Here is an 18,184-nt window from a genome sequence, read left to right on the forward strand (position 1 = left end):
GTACTTCAAAAGAGTACAAATCTTTGTGGGTACTAACTCCCACCGTGTTTTTTTCCTATTTGAGTTTCCACGTCAAAAAAATGGTGTTCATGTGTGGAATGATTTTCATGTGATGTTATTGATTATCTTTAGTTTATTCATTATTTCTAAATACACCGGTTATAGCAGTTTATCAGAGATTTATCAGTGATTATCGGTACTGTTTAATGAATTGGCATATGTGGTAAATGAAGTTGGATTTGTTGTAAGTTTGAAATTGGTGTTAATACTGATTCACCCCCCCTCTCAGTATTAACTGGATCCTCATAGAATTAACATGTTTATATATTAACAATAGCATTGTCCGCGGATTTTCCTTTAATAGAGTTTTCCACGTCAAATTTGGTGTTTCATTATGTATGATGTGTTCTACTTTTCATGTTCTTTCATATTGTGGATTAAGTGATAAAGTTAAGTTACCGTGGATCTGATTTAGGGAAAAGATTTAAGAGTTGTATGTACAACTGAGTCATCTCCCCCTCTTAGTTGTCTTTTGCATAAGGACATTCAACAAAGAGACCACCACAATAGCCTCAAATAGGTAATTTTAACTCCCATAGAAGATGTTGACACCTTGCACCCATTCACACTAATACTCACTTTATTAATCTTAAGAAAGATTAATTAAAAGTGTAGGATAAACCTAGGAATAGTAAAATAAATAATCTAATAGGAAATAAAAACCTTCACTAACACCCCCATTAAGTGCAAATTAGGTGGGTGAAAAAATGATGGGTCCTGACAAATGGGGCCATATTAGGTACCCATGCACAAGAATTCACCCACAAAGAGAATAATCCCTCGAAGATAAAGGAGAAGAAGCCCCCCACACAAAAAAAGAGAGAGAACACACCCCCAAAAATGGGAGAGAAAAGAAGACAAGGAAGCCCTCCCAAAGTGGACCCATGTCTCACCCCCTAAAAAGATCGTAAATGAAGGAACTTTCTTTCAACAAAGGGTTTGATGAAGATGTTTGCAATCTGATTTGATGTCAGACAAAACCTAAGATAAATGATTTGCCTAAATCATCTCTTGAATGTAGTGCATGTGGATCTCAATGTGTTTGGTCCCTAATGATGGACTAGATTGTGAAAGATCTATATGAAACTTTGAAAAAGCAGTGTGAAACTCAATGAGAATGTTTCGAAACCAAATAGCTTTAGTAACAACATTCACTACTCTTAGATACTCAGCCTCTATAGATGGAAGAGAAATTGTAGACTGCTTCTTGCTTGACCAACAAATTGGACCGAAACTAAGAGATAAGTAATATTCTAAAGTATATTTGTGATCCCTAAGAATTGCTTGTCCAATTTGAATTTATGTATTCCACCAAGTCAAAATCCTTTCCTACTACATAGTGAATCCCATAACTATGAGTATCCTGAATGTATTAAAGAATCCTCTTAGTTGCTTTCCACTGTAGCCCGTGGGACTGTTGCATGAATTGAGAGACCATGCCTACAACATATGAAATGTCAGGTCTCATGTGAGTCAATTATATGAGACTAGCAACATGTTGTTGATACAAAGTGCCATCTACCAAAAGTGAATAACAATTAACCTTAATTTTTTGCCCAAAAAGAAATGGAGTTGGTGCAGGCTTATAGTCATCCATGCAAAATCTAGAGAGCATATCAAGTGCATACTTAGGCTATGGGAGAAATGTCCCTGAAGAAGACTGAGTGATATTGATCCCCATGAAGTAGGGCAAAAGGCTTATGTCCGACATCAAGAAATAATCATGAAGGGAATTTTTCATTGTCTGAATGGTGGATGAGTGACTCCATGTGATCAATTAGTCATCATCATACAAAACTAGAATAGTAAGAGTATCATCCTATTACAAAATGTAGACATTCGGATTAGAATGACAATGAGTGAACCCTACTGTCAAAAGGAAGGAGTCCATCTTGGCATACCAAGCTTGAGGTTCTTGTTTAAGGCCATATAGAGACTTTTGAAGATGACAAACAAGTAAAGGATCCTAAAAAAACCTATGATTGCTCCATGTATAGCTCCTCTTGAAGGTCACCATGAAAAAATTACTCTTCACATCCATTTAATGAACTTCCCACTTGTGAGTTTTTTGCAATAGCAAGGACAAGTTAGATGGAATTCATTTTGGTGACCAGTGCAAAAGTCTTAGAGTAGTTGTGTTGGAAACATGGTTGTTGTTACACCAAAAGATTGACCTATTAATGCCCAATATAATTGTGAGACTCAATGAATCTACGAGAGGCGGTTAAGCCATGTTGCAAACCCAAGCATTGCACAACATAGCACAAGGAGACCAAGGGTGCACACCTTGCAACAATCCCCCCCAGCACAAGGGAGGGGTTTGAACCCGTGACCTAGGCTCTGATACCACTTGCTGGAAACACAATTTTTGTTGCACCAAAAGATCGACCTATTAATGCCTGATATAACTACAAGACTTAATGATTCCATATGAGGTGGTTAAGACATGTTGAAAACCTAAGCGTTGTGCTACACATGATAAGGAGACCAAGGGCACACACCTTGCAACAATTTGATCCAAGGAACTTGGGGGTACCCTTTGGCAACCAAGCGAGCCTTATGTTTATCAATTGATCCATCTAAAGCAAATTTTGTTTGATAGATCCACTTGAATGAAAGAAGTTTTCTTCCCTTAGGAAGAGGGACAAGATCCGAAGTGTGGTTACTCTCCAAGGAATTGAGCTCTTCCGACATAGGTACATCCCACTTGGGGATACTTGCAACTTCATAAAAGGACTATGGATCAAAAGTTTAAGCAATGAAGAGAAGTGGAGCCTGTTGAAATTGTGACCTTGTTCTTCTAGCATCTAAAGGGTCACCAACCCAATCACCTATTGAATCCAGTGCTTAACAACCCCAATGAGGTCCCAAGACTAGATATTTTGGAGGAGAATCATTATCCTCTAAATGATGACTGTGGGGGGAATGTGAATCCGCATCATCATTGTCACCTTCTAAAGTGGAGAAAGAATACTTCTCATCAAAAGTAGGAGGATTAAGATCCTTATAAGAAGTAACATCATGATACAATGTCTCCAAAGTGATAATGGATGGAGAAGTACTAGAAGAAGAGCTAGCATGAATCTCCTCAAAATGATCACTCCTCTTAATGAACAACTCATGAGTAGTAGGATCAAGAGGCCTGTAACCTTTGACATCATCTGGGTATCTAACAAATATGCAAGACTTACTTTGCGGATCCATGGACTTGCATTTTCTTTGCTACAACGCGGGCCTATAAATGATAACCAAATAATCGAAAGTGCTTAATTCAAGGTTTATGACTAGTCCAAGCTCTAGTGAGAGTTATCCCATTTACAACTTTGTGAAGGACTTCGTTCTAGATATAACACACACAATTAATGACTTTTGCACTATATGGTTGGTTCAAGGTTTAGATTGTTTTCATAATGAAGGAGTTGTCAAATAAGGTCAATTGTACAAGCCTTTAGAAGAACTTGTACAATTACCAAACAATAATGTAATTAATGCTCTAACAGTCACTTGGTTTCAAAAACCGGTTGGGAGCAGTTGGTTGATGGCCATAGGCCTATTTATGTCTCAAGGGGTCAAGGCATTGTTGGTTGCTGAAGTTTGGAGATTTAAATCAATAAAGATTGCTTTGAAATTCTGAGAATTTGCTGGAAAATTGTGACTTGTACGACTTGTACGAATTAAAAAATTGACATTTTGTACATGATTGTATAGTGAGTTGAGTTGACTCTCATTTGCAAGTGGTTTGAAGTTTGGAAAGTTGATAGTTCTTGAATTATTGTTGTTTTAGTGTGGAGTGCTCTCAAACCCTCATTTCAACAAGTGTTTGAGAAGATGACACAATAAGCCTAGCATTCCATGGTCCACAAAATTCTAAATTTGGGTGGAATTTTAGGCCATAGGATACTATTAGATATGAAAAAGGATTCAGAGTGGTCCAATGGAGGAGTTGAAAATGGCTTGATGCCCTAGGCTTGGCATCTCAATGTGACAAGCCTAGTAGATAGACAAATTGAAGTGAAAGGGAAAGTTTGAGAGGTTTAGGCACTAGAATTGGTTGTTTGGAGATGGGATAGATATTTTGAAGTTGTTTCCATACTTGGATGTAGTTGGTGATCAGTTTGGAGGGGTATTGCTTTGTTGTAGGGGTCTAGGAGCCTAATTAGGCCTCCTTGTGCAATAGTGATAGTCAGATCTGCACTTAGAACCCAAATCCACCTTTTAGATATTGTGAAGAACTCCCAAAAGGGTGTCTCAATCACAAATTTACTTGGAACCTTGGTCAAGTAATTTGCAAGTTATTGGCAAAAAAGATTTGTTGTAGGGTTACAAGGAAAATTGGCTTTTGTGAAGCAAGTCACAATGTCGTACTGTGTCTATTGAACCCAATGGTGGAATCAGTTGTTTTTTAGTGCCTTATGTCTGTTTCACTTACCTACAGTGCCTAGCTCCCTGAGCTGTGTGTACAAGTGCATTGACCCTCTTGGAAGTACGGGTTTCACTTAGGTGTCTTAAGAAACTGACGTTGTTGTTGTAAGTTGGCGTTGTTGAAGTACTTGAGTGGTCATATTGGACTAGTGGATACTTGGAAAAGTGGTAATAATGTCTTCCTTATGTTGGTGATTATAATGGTGCCTTGGTCCCATTGGTTGACTAGTGCCTTGGGTTAAAACCTTAACATTTTGGTGAAACCTTGAGAGAAGGGTCAATGATTAGTTTGGTACTTTGGATTTGAATATTGTTCCATTTAGTCTCCTTTCATCTGCATCATATTGGTATCAGAGCAACAAATCTGATAGGGAGAAGACAAATTTTGAGAAAGCACTCTTGAAGCAAAACAAGATGCCTCCAAAGAGTAGCATACCCATAACAGTCACAAGGGAACTGAATTTTCTCAAAGATGAGTTGGCAACCATAAAGGCTAGGGAGAGAAGAAGAGAAAGGAGTGAAGTGGATGTGAGTGACCCCAAGGAAGATGAAGAAGGTGAAGGAAGGAATGAGAAACCTCCCGAAGAAGAGATATCTCTGGAGGAGAGGAGGTTCATCAAATGTATGAAGGTTGCAAGGGTAGATGCTTCTGAGGCAAAAGTGGATCTTCCCATGTTTGGAGGGAAGATGGATGCAAAAGAAGTCATTAAGTGGGTAGATGCCCTCAATAACTACTTTTAATACAAGGAGATGTCTGATGATAGGAAGGTGAGGTTTTCAAAGACCAAGTTGAAGGGGGCAACTTTGACTTGGTGGAACTATGTTCAAGGAGAAAGAGTCAAGGAGGGGAGAAACATGATCAATTCTTGGGAGAGGATGGTCAAAAGAATCAAGGCACAATTTGTGCCAACAGATTATGAAATACAGGTGTATAGGATATTACAAAACTTGAGGAAAAGGGACTTGGATGTGAGTTCCTACACTGAAGAATTCCACAAGTTATGCCTTAGAACTAGCCATAGTGAAGAAGAAAAGGAGAAGGTGGCCAGGTATATGAATGGATTGAAGTATAGTATGCAAGATGAGATCAGCTTGGTGGTCTCCAAGATAGTAGATGAATGTTATCAATTACCATTAAGGGCAAAAGATAAATTGAAGAGGAAAGGAGAACAACAAAATAGAGGTAGAGGGGGCAGAAACTTCAGAGGAAGAGGAAATGGTGGAGGAAGAAACCAGTCACCTAGGCCCCAAGATGAGTCAAGCCATCATGAACCAAGTGGAGACTCTAACTCAAGAGAGAGTTTTAGAGGCATAAGATCCAATATGAGGGGGAGATATGGTGGACTAGGTAGAGGTTCCAATGTGTTCACAGGCAGATGTCAATTGCAATCAAGTTGGACACACTACAATCAAGTGCTCGGAGAAGGCCTCTAGCTCTCATGGTGGAGAAAGGAGGAACCAACTTGTCCAAGAAGACGATTGCCATAGTATCAATGGTCCAATTGGAAGTGCAGACCCTACTCATGACGGAGAAAGCCTCATGTTGAGGAGAAATTTGCTGAAAATACTACAAGTGCAAGAACCCCCACAGAGAAAGGCATTGTTTAGAACCACCTGCAAGGCATATGGGAAGCTATGTAAGGTCATATTTGATTCTGGTTCTATTGAAAACTTGGTCTCAGTAGAAATGGTAGATAAATTGAAGTTGAAGAGATTGACACACTCTAACCCATATAAAGTATCTTGGTTAAATAAAGGACAACAAGTTTTGGTTGATGAGTAGGCATAGGTGGAGTTTTGAATAGGGGAGTATAAGGACAAGATCCTTTGTGACATAACTCCCATGGATGCATGTCATTTTATGTTGGGATGCCCTTGTCAATATGACCTCAAGGCCCAACATGATGGGCAAAAGAACATGTACATTATCACCAAGGATGGAAGGAAGTATCAGATGGATCCCTTACGTGATGAGGGTGCAAACAAAGACAGAGGGCCAAGTGTCATGATGGTGAAGGAAAAAGAGTTCTCGAACACCTTGAAATAGGGAGATCAACAAGGCCTTGCATTGGTTTTGAAACCAAAAGAGGTGATAGACTCATCTACCGATAAAGGGGAGGAGGTGCCTAGGGAGGTAGAGAACTTGTTGAAGAAATATCAAGGCATAATTGCAGCATACCTACCTGACTCCCTACCTCTTGTAAGAGATATTAGCCACCACATAGACCTTATACCAAGATCCACACTTCCAAACAAGGCAGCATAAGATGACTCCCTCACAAAATGAAGAAATTGCTAGGCAAGTGCAAGATCTATTGGATAAGGGCTTGGTGAGAAAAAATTTGAGCCCATGTGCTATCCCTGTTGTCTTAGCCCCAAATAAAGATGGTACTTGGAGACTTTGTATGGATTATAGAGCCATCAATAGGATCTCCATAAGGTATAGGTTCTTTATGCCTAGAATTTAAGACCAAATGGAATTTTTGGGAAGGGCTTGTTATTACTCCAAGATTGACCTTAAGAGTGGGTACGATCAAATCAAGATAAGGCAGGGGGATGAATGGAAGACTGCTTTCAAAACAAATGAAGGCCTCTATGAGTGGTTGGTGATGTCATTTGGGCTATCCAATGCCCCAAGCATATTTATGTGCCTCATGAATGAGGTATTGAAAGACTTCATTGGTAAATTTGTTGTGGTTTATCTTGATGATATACTTGTGTTTAGCAAGACAAAGGAGGAGGATTTGGAGCAGTTGAACTTGGTTTTGAGGAGGTTGCATGATGCAAAATTGATGATCAATATGGAGAAATGTGTCTTCATGAAGGAGGAACTTGTCTACCTTGGCTTTGTGATCTCAAAAGAGAATTTGAAGATGGATCCTTACAAGGTTGAAGCTATCCTCAATTGGCCTACTCCAAAGTCAATAAGTGAAGTTAGGAATTTCCATGTACTTGCTAGCTTCTATAGGAAGTTCATTAAAAAAATCTAGTAATGTATGTGCTCCAATGATTGAAACTATAAAAGGTGGTAGCAAATTTAAGTTTGTATGGACAAATGTAGCAGACAAGGCTTTTGAATACTTGAAGAAAAGGGTGGCCCAACAACCTATCTTGGTTCAACAAGGTTTTTGCAATAGAATGTGATGCAAGCAATCAGGCAATAGAGGCAGTATTGAGCCAAGAAGGTAGGCCAGTAGCCTTCTTTAGTGAAAGATTGAATGAGGCAAAATAAGGTATTCTATGGTGCAGGCCTTAAAGAAGTGGAGGCACTACCTCTTTCCTAGAGAATTCATTGTATTCAGGGATAATCATGCTCTAACCTTCTTGAACATATAGGAGAAGTTAAATCACAAACATATGAAGTGGGTTGAACAACTGCAAGCTTATACCTTTACAATCAAACACAAGAAGGGGTCAGCCAATAAGGTGGCAGATTCTCTAAGTAGGAGAGTGTTTGTTGTCTAAGAGATCCAATTCCAAATCATGGGAATCAGCTCTCTCCAAGAGATGTACAAAGAATATAGTGATTTTGGAGAAATATATGAGGTATGCACTAAATTTGTAAACATTTGTCATTATGATTTTTCTGAGTACATGCTGCTGGAAGATTTGTTGTTTAAGAGAAGACTATTATGTATTCTAAAAGGTCCTATGAGGGAGAGCATTATAAAGGAAAAGCATTGTGGAAGCTTGGGGGTATACTTTGGGCTAGATAAAACCTTAGACCAGGTAAAAAGATTCTACCATTGGCTCAAGTTGTAGACTGATGTAAAGAAGTTTGTAGAGTCTTGTATTGTTTGTCAAAGGGCAAAAGGATCTACTTCTAATGCAAGTCTATACAATCCACTCGCAATTCCCAAGAGACCATGGAAAAGTGTAAGTATGGATTTTGTTGTAGGCCTACCAAGAACTAAGGCAGGGTGTGACAACATATTTGTTGTTGTGGACCGGTTTAGCAAGATGGCTCACTTCTTACCATGTAAGAGTACACATGATGCATCTCATATTGCAGGAATATTCTCCAGGGAAGTGGTGAGGATCCATGGATTACCCCTGACCATTGTATCAGACCAGGACTCCAAGTTTGTTGGCCATTTTTGTAGGACTCTTTGGAAAAAGTTTGGAACCAATCTATCTTTTAGTTTTGCATACCATCCTCAGTTTGATGGTCAAACTGAGGTGATAAATAGGTCCTTGGGCAACCTATTAAGATGCCTAACCAAGGAGCATGGAACGGCGTGGGATATGGTCATTTCACAAGAAGAATATGCCTACAATGACTCAAAGAATAGAAGTAAAGGTAGAAGCCCATTTGAGGTAGTGTATGGCTTACATCCTAGAGGGGTCCTAGAACTCAGAGACCTGAAGGATATGGACAAGAAAAGTGCATGAGTAGAAGATTTTATTGAAATTATGAAGGACATTCATCAACAAGTCAGGGGTACCTTGCAACAAAATGTGGACAAATACAAAGAAAGGGCAGATAAGAAAAGAAGAGATCTTCAATTCAAGGTTGGAGACTTAGCTATGGCACACCTCAAGAAAGAAAGACTTCCTAAGGAGAAGTATACCAAAATGAGGATGAAGAAAATTGGTCCTTGTACTATCATACACAAATTTGGCAACAATGCCTATGAGATCTCTTTGCCACCCGAGATAGGTATATCCCCAATTTTCAATGTTTCTAACTTGTATACATATAAATTCCCTTTGGATCCAAGAAGCAATGCAGGTGCAGATACCAAGGAGATGGAATATTGGACCCAAGAGTTGCCTCCAAGCCAACCATTGAAGTTGGAACGCATCCTTGATACAAGAGAGACCAAAAGAACTAGGAGAAAGGTGTGCAAAGATTACTTGGTCAAATAGAAAGGCTTACCTCAGGAAGACACAATGTGGATGATAGAGGAAGACATCAAAAAGTATGGAGTTGCTATGGAAGACCTGATCTCAAAGGGGACTTGAGATTTTTCTCACCCCAGGAGTATGGTGCAGAGCACCAAGACCTTTACACCTCTTGGAAGGATAATGCAAGGAAGTCATTTGATGTTTGTAATAAGGTCTATATGACTATTTGTTTGTAATAAGTCATGGGGAGTCATAACATGTCTTGTGTCTCATTTTGTAAGGCCTTGAGGCCAATTGTACTCATGGAGTCAATAGGTTTGAATGGGTTAGAATGGGTTATATAGTCGTAGTGAGTAAGATCAACATGGAAACCATTGTTTTGAGTCTATTGGACATATTACCATGTTGGTTCAAGGTTTAGATTGTTTTCATAATCAAGGAGTTGTCAAATAATGTCAATTGTACAAGCCTTTGGAAGCACTTGTACAATTACCAAACAATAATGTAATAATGCTCCAACGGTCACTTGGTTTCAAAAACCGGTTGGGAGTAGTTGGTTGATGACCTCAAACCTATTTATGCCTCAAGGGATCGAGGCATTGTTGGTTGTTAAAATTTGGAGATCAAAATCAATAAAGATTGCAATGAAATTCTGAAAATTTGCTACAAAACTGTGACATGTACGATCTGTATGGATTGAAAACCTGACATTTTGTACATGATTGTATAGTGGGTTGATTTGACTCCTAGTTTCAAGTGGTTTGAATTATTGTTGTTTTAGTATAGAGTGCTCTGAAACCCTCATTTCAACAAGGGTTTGAGAAGATGACACAATAAGCCTAGCATTCCACAGTCCAAAAAATTCTAAATTTGGGTGGAATGTTATGCCATAGGATACCCTTAGAGATGCAAAAGGTTTCAGAGTGGTCCAATGGAGGAGTTGAAAATGACTTGATGCCCTAGGCTTGACATCTCAATGTGACAAGCCCAAGTAGATAGGCAAATTGAAGTGAAAGGGAAAGTTTGAGAGCTTTAGGCACTGGAATTGGTTGTTTGGAGATGGGACAAACATGTTGAAGTTGTTTCCACACTTGGATTCAGTTGGTGATCAATTTGGAGGGGTATTGCTTTGTTGTAGGGGTCTAGGAGACTAATTAAGCCTCTTTGTGCAGTAGTGACAGACAGGTCTGCGCTTAGAACCTAGATCCACCTTTTAGATATTGTGAAGAACTCCCAAAAGGGTGTCTGAATCATTAATTTACTTGGCACCTTGTTCAAGTAATTTGCAAGTTATCGACGAAAAAGGTCAATTGTAGGGATACAAGGAAAAGTGGCTTTTGTGAAGCAAGTCACAATGGCGTACTATGTTTATTGAACCCAATAGTGGAATCAATTGTTTTTGAGTCCCTTAGGCCTATTTCACTTGCCTCCAGTGTCTAGTTCCCAGAGTTGTGTGTACAAGTGCATTAACCCTCTTGGAAGTAAGGGTTTCACTTAGGTGTCTTAAGAAACCAACGTTGTTATTGTAAGTTAGTGTTGTTGAAGTACTTGAGTGGTCATATTGGACCAGTAGATGCTTGGAAAAGTGGTACAATAATGTCGTCCTTGTGTTGGTGATTAGAATGGTGCCTTGGGTTGAAACCTTAACATTTTGGTGAAACCTTGAGAGAAGGGTCAATTAACAGTTTGGTACTTTGGGTTTGAACATTGTTCCATTTAGTCTCCTTCCCTCTGCATCAGGATCCCAAAGTAAAATGACCTTTTGGATAACTTAGAATTATCATATTTGGACATAGAGGATAGTTTTAAAAATGGTAAGACCAACATATCATCCTCTTGAATTTTTATCCAAAAAGTATTAGACATAGGTGCCTTGAGCCACATTGTTAAGACATTTTAGGCCCAAATTTTTAGGGTCATGAGATAATAGGGCTCTGCTATCAAAAACATAATTTATATGAAAAGATATAATATTTAGATGTGAAAAAAGGTGCATTGAACTTTAGAATGACATAGGACCTATATAAGCATGAAATGAAATAAGATAAAGGGGACACTTAAAATAAGGGTTCAATTAATAAAGTGTTGATATGTTAAAGTGAAATAGGACTCATAATATTGAGTTAAACATCAATTTAATACAATAAAGGTCCAATAATGCATAGATGAATGGGAAATAATAAAATGAGTGCTAGGAGATTGTGAAATTGGACACCCTAATTAAAGGTGTACAATTTACAATGCTACACTAGGATAATTATTAAGGCTCAAAAGAAAACCAATAATAGATCAATGAGGGATAACACATGAAATGGGAAAAAGTGACACATGCTCACTAGGGATAGACTAGAGAAGATAGTAACATCTAAAATACACGTGATAACAACAATTAAATTGAATGTAAAGACAACAAAGAAAATCACATAGTATACAATTTTTTATCTTATAGATACATCTTACAAGAATTTAGACTTGAATTAATTACACATACATATTATTTTTTGTATCTTATAATTCTCTTAATTCATATTGAAGAAAATAATATATCACCATGAAATATAAATCAATAAAAAAACATTAATATCACAAAAGTACTTCAAATCTACATAATCATTATCATCCTAAAAACCTACTTTATAATTATAGTCAAATAAACATAAGCAATTAAATTTATTCTAATCTATTTTTTAAAAATTAATTAAATTAATTTATTAATTCATTTAATAAATATCTATAATTGTATAATTTACAATATTTCTCTACCTATACATTTATAAATAATATTAGTGTTTATTTTCCATAGCATGAATTGTCTATTTCTCTCAAGTTACTATCAGATGATAATATATATTTTTAATGTATGTACAATTAGTAAAATAAAATCTATTGATACTGTTTATAACAAGAGACATAATGCGTTAAGTTCTTGCCAATAGTTTGACTAGTTTAGAGTAGATATAAGTAGAAATGGAGATAGAGGGGGAGAGAAAGAGGGAGAGATAGAGAGAGGTAAAGGGATAGATAAAAATAAGAAAGATGCAGACATAGAGGTAAAGGGATAGATAAAAATAAGGAAGATGTAGATAGAGAGATAAAGATAGAGAGAGATACAAAGATAGATAGGGGTAAACATAAAGTGTGTGAGAGAGAGTGAGATATATATATATATATATAGAGAGAGAGAGAGAGAGAGAGAGAGAGAGAGAGAGAGAGAGAGAGAGAGAGAGAGAGAGAGAGAGAGAGAGAGAGAGAGAGAGAGAGAGAGAGAGAGAGAGAGAGAGAGAGAGAGAGAGAGAGAGAGAGAGTACAAAAGTAGATATGTAGAAAGAAGGATATAGAGATAGGGATGGGGAGTGATAGATAGGAGAGAGAGAGAGAGAGAGAGAGAGAGAGAGAGAGAGAGAGAGAGAGAGAGAGAGAGAGAGAGAGAGAGAGAGAGAGAGAGAGAGAGAGAGAGAGAGAGAGAGAGAGAGAGAGAGAGAGAGAGAGAGAGAGAGAGGGGTAAAAATAGGTAGAGGGAAAATTAAAAAGTAGAGGGAAAATTAAAAAGTAGAGACATGTAGAAAGAAGGATCGAGAGGGAGAGGGGGGAAGGAGGTAGGTAGGGAAGGAGCCCATTATAATAATTATTGAAATAAATAAATGAATTTTATTTATTTATTTTTAACTAAAAATAAAACATAATAGAAATGATAATACATAATTATCATAATGGAACCTAAACTTTTATTATATATTATTAATTAATAATTATTAAAATCTTTAAAATGAAAATACTATATAAAACTCTAAATATATAACTAACTATTTATACATTATATTTATTATTTATATATGTTATAATTAAAGAAATATAAAAATCTAAATTTAAAAATTTAAAAATATAAAAGTTTTGATCTTTTAGTTAAAAATGAAAAATATAAAAAATATCAATACATTATATAACTAAGCCCAAAATTTAAATATATATAATAATTTTAATTATTAAATTTTAAAAATAAAAAATATGTAAAATAATTTAAATATCTAATTTGGGTTCATCCCGTAGCATGACGATTTGTCAAAAAAATAAAATTATAATTAGTTTTGTATGCATTTTATTTATTTTTTATCTATGTTATTTTTATAAAAATTATAAAAAATCTAAGTTTGGAAATTTTTAAATAAAAAGGTTTCAGATTTTAATTAAAATGTCAATCAATAAATAAATTTATATAATACATAATAATTATTGTATTATATATTGTAAATATAAAATAAATATAGTTAAAAAATAAATTTATATAAATATTAAATATACAATATGATTTATTATATTATACTTTAAAATATTTACAGGTGACATATTTATATTATATAATTTTATTTAATAATTTTATATTAAAAATAATTTTTTTTTCAATAAAAGTGGATTATTCCACTAAATTTTTTTATTAATTTTTTTAAATTTTTATACCAGATTCAAAGAGCATACCAGAGGAAAGAACCCTGGGAAGAAAACCTCCGGTCACAGCTCATAAAATAAACCTATAGTATCTAATGGATTAGTTTATACACCCCGCCCAAAACCACATACAAAATGCAGTCACAACACATATAATATCAGTTTTGCATAGAGCCCATATGACAATTTGTCAAAAAAATCCATCGGATAATTTTGAAATGTAGACTCCATGTCTTCTATCAATGGAAGAAGACAAAATTTTCCAAAGCCCTGTGCCAAATCCCATGAGCCAAAAACCTTCCTGCCAAAAAAGAAAGTATCAAATTTTTTTTGGAAAAACACTATTGTATCAAATACCATGAACTCGAATTCTCCTCCAGACAAGGAACATGAATACTTGAAATGAAAGGGGAAAGCGGGAATAATTATCATCATAAAATTTTACATCAACATTACTCAAGAAAATCACATAACTATTGCTGCAAACCTTCCCATACCCTAGAAGAAATTTTCTTAAAACCCACCTCTCGTTGATTGGCATTGCTATCAATGGCTAAATTTGCCAAATAATCTGCAATCTTATTAACTTCTCTGTAACAATGGGATACCAAGAAAGATTCAAACAATTCTAATTTTTGTAAAATGGGATCAAGTATATACTGCAAATTCCAACAATTTGATTTATTTTTCACAACACATTGAATAATCACCATAGAATCACCTTCAATTATTAAGTCCTTAATTCCCAAAGAGATTGCCATATCCAAACCAAAAGACAAAGCATGAAATTCTGCATAATTGTTAGTTTTAAAACCAATAGCATGACACTTAGCTCGAATAAAATTTGCATTGTGATCATAAATTACCATGCCTATCCCAGCCGGCCCAGGGTTACCACGAGAGGCCCCATCAAAATTCAGTTTAAAGTGCCCTTGCGGAGGAGGTTTCCATCTAGTAGAGCATCTCTTACCTATTGCATCATTCTTTTTTAAAATTGAACCATGAGAGGGTAAAACTGACAATATTATATTAAAAATAATTAACAAAATTATATTTTTAAATATTAATTAATTTAAATAATATTATATGTAAATAATATATTATACTTAAAATTACATATAATAATGCTTTAATTGTTTAATGAAAGAAAGAAGTGGACAAAGAAAAAAAATATTCAAAGAGAACAATAAAATTAGAAAGGAAAAAGTATAAAAGATAGTTTAATTATGAAATGTTTTCATGTTTATAAATGGTAATATTATACATGATTTTTGTAAAGAATATAATTGAATATAATTTACATAACACGATGCAATAAAACAAAAGATAACACACTTAAAAAATTAAAACATAATAATAAAAAATGATAATAGAATCACCAAAAAATAGAATAATTTGAAAAAATAAATAATATTATTACAAAATAACTTAATTAATTGACACAATTAATATAAAAAATAATAAAATTAAATTTTACAATGAATCAACTTATAAAAATAACCTAGATTTTAAATAAATCTTACATTAAATATATATTAATGTACAACTTTTTCCTAATCCAATAGAATGATTATGGCATAGGATAGTCCTTCCAAAATGTCAAAACATTATCTTTTATATAACCCTATCTTCCCAAGAAATATGCAAGTTATATAAATACTAATTTTTTTTATAATATTCATAAATAATTGGAGAGCCAAATCTTATGACCTAATATTTGCAATATTTTTTCTTAAGAGGAAAGACTCTCTTACACTTTATTTCAAATAGAAATATTTCATATAAACATTTATTTCTTTAGTGATGTTTATATATAATTAGTATTTTTTACAAGTAAAATATAAAAAATGCTTGTCTTAAATGTTTGATGGGAATATATATATATTTTTATCATTATTATTATTATTAGGGAAACAATGTGAATGTTATTGAAAGCATGCAATAGACTATAGGCTTTATTTTTGTGAAAATTCTTGTGAATGGATGGGTGGGTATGATATATTATTGGTACAAGTGACATTGAATGAAATTATTAGAGAATGTATGGAATATCAAACATGTAGTAAAAATTAAATGAGAATAGTGAAAAAAATTAATATATTTAAAATTTTTATTTCATGTTTTGAAATGTGTAATTAAAAAATAAGAAAAATAGAATTTTACATTTATTGTTGGTCTTATGGATCAATAGGAAAAAAAGAAAATGGTATTTTTACAAAGATTGATTAAATTAATAGGAAAAATAGAATGCATTAGTATTCTTGCCTTTGGCAAGAACTAAAAATCTATTTTTCAACTAAAAGTATTTTCCTTAATGTAGGAGTGAAGAACCCACTGCAAGCTTGTTGTGGTCCTCAAGATGGAAACTATAATTTTGAGTCAACACAACAATGTGGTTCCCCAAATGCAACCGTATGTAAAGATTCGACTCTTCATATATTTTGGGATGGTATACATATTGTAGAATCTTTTCACCATATATTAGGAAAAGAATTTTTAGAAGGTAAAAGCTTAACTCCAAAGTTTTTAGTAAGAGAAAGTTGTAATGTCTTAAATTAAGGATAATTGCTATGTTGCTAACTATAATAAGACATCATATTGTTATTATTTGTATTAGTTTTATCGACTTAAACAATATTATTTTTAATTTGTTTTATAACATTTCAAGTTTTCTATTATATGTATATTTGAGTATCATAATTGTTAATTTGCTTTTATGAATTGAAATATACATAATTCTATTTTAAAAATTATTTTAATTAAATAAAAGAGTTATTCTTTTATATAAAAATCATGACATCTTAGAAAGTAGTAAATGATTACTATTAATAATTTTTATTGTAATGAGAACATGATCAATTAAGAAATTCAATATATTGATACTATTTTTTAAGTAAATTTATTTCAATTATTAATAAAATTCTTGAACAAAATATAAGTTGGTGATGCACAAACTAATGCTCAACCACACCACTATCTAATATAAGACAATACTCTTATGGTTAAAAATGCCATGATGATCCTAAAACAATCATGATTTATCATTGTCAACTAACTAAAATAATATGAATCTATAAATATTTCACCAAAATTATTTAGCACAAGGAAATGATTTCTCTTAGACTTTTCTTGGAAGACTAAGAAAAGCTCCTGTATGCTCAATTAATTCATAACATAATAAAGACTAGTTGAATGAAATTAAAGTGTAATGAGTACCCAACCCTTATTTACTTAGGTAAGACACATAAAGTAAGAAATTTTTACAATAGAAAAAATTCCCTTTCCATGAATATCTGAAATATATTGTTGCACTTTCTAAATATCATAATTTCTTTAAATATATATTTAAAGGTTTATAATTACATTGCATTATTTGTGTTACATTTTTTCACTTATTTTATTGTCAACACACAGTCATCTTTAACATACATCTTGCCTAGTTCCCTACTTAAAATTTTCATTAGTATATGTTGTCTAGGTTTTTGTCACCACTTACAGAGATTCTTAAGGTTCTCAAAACTTTGTTGGCCTTTGACCAAGTTCTTATAATTTCATTGAAGCCCAAAAAATCAACTTACACTTGAAATTTCTTTACCTCCTCCTTAGGTTTTGGCATTTTATCATGGTTTCAAAACTATTGTTAGGATCCAATGATGTTTTCACAACCTGGTCAATCTCTGACAAGGTTTTCAAAGCTATCTTGAGCCTCGTTAAAGCCTTTTATTTTTATTTTTTTAAAGTTTCTCATTTTTGTGTGTCGACTTTTAACTTGGTTCTTAAAACTATGTTGGGACCGCATGCAATTTTCACAATCCCGTCAGTCTTTTCCAAGATTCTCAAAACCGTTACACTTTCAAAAAAACGTCGCTCTCAAAATTTTTAAGTGTCTTCTATCTTTGTTGTTGGCCTTTACAAAAGATTCCAAAATTATTGTTGAGAGTCGATAAGGTTTTCAAAACCTTGTTGAAGTCCAACTCATAACAAAACTTTCAAAAGTGCTTAAATTTCCATAAAGGGAATCCTTGGAAGATTTGTAAGACTTGTCATTGGAGAAAGGATGAGTTTTGAAACCACCTTTGCAACCTCACAAGGTTTTCAAAACCTTGTCAAAGTTTGACACAAAAATCATAACATAAAAATTCTCTATCCTTTTATAGAGATAACTCTCAGAAGTTTGCAAAGATGAACTTCGGTAATAGGCAGAGGCTTCAAAACATCTTTTGGACCTTGACAAGGTTTTTAAAACCTACAAAAATGCCAGCTAATACTATTACACTGTTACTTTTCAAAAGTATGGCATATAGTGATAAAAGGGATCTCACCTACCATAATCAATGTTAAACATTAATGCTTATGGACATACCATAATAATTGGTAATAAAACACTTGAAAGGGAAAGAGCATTCAAAAC

At 34.1% G+C, this 18,184-nt stretch overlaps 1 protein-coding gene across 1 annotated transcript in view; it reads left to right on the forward strand.

Moving 5' to 3' along the window:
* Nucleotides 1-16,429, forward strand: part of LOC131071216 (GDSL esterase/lipase LIP-4) — a 79,938-nt gene extending 63,509 nt beyond the window's left edge. The window contains exon 5 of the mRNA XM_058006972.2: nt 16,094-16,429. Within this exon, the coding sequence (XP_057862955.2) occupies nt 16,094-16,332 (239 nt within the window). The 3' untranslated portion in view covers nt 16,333-16,429. The remainder of the gene's footprint in view (nt 1-16,093) is intronic.
* The last annotated feature ends 1,755 nt before the right edge of the window (nt 16,430-18,184 follow it).

Source organism: Cryptomeria japonica, chromosome 1 (genome assembly GCF_030272615.1).
Source record: "Cryptomeria japonica chromosome 1, Sugi_1.0, whole genome shotgun sequence".
Lineage (NCBI taxonomy): Eukaryota > Viridiplantae > Streptophyta > Pinopsida > Cupressales > Cupressaceae > Cryptomeria > Cryptomeria japonica.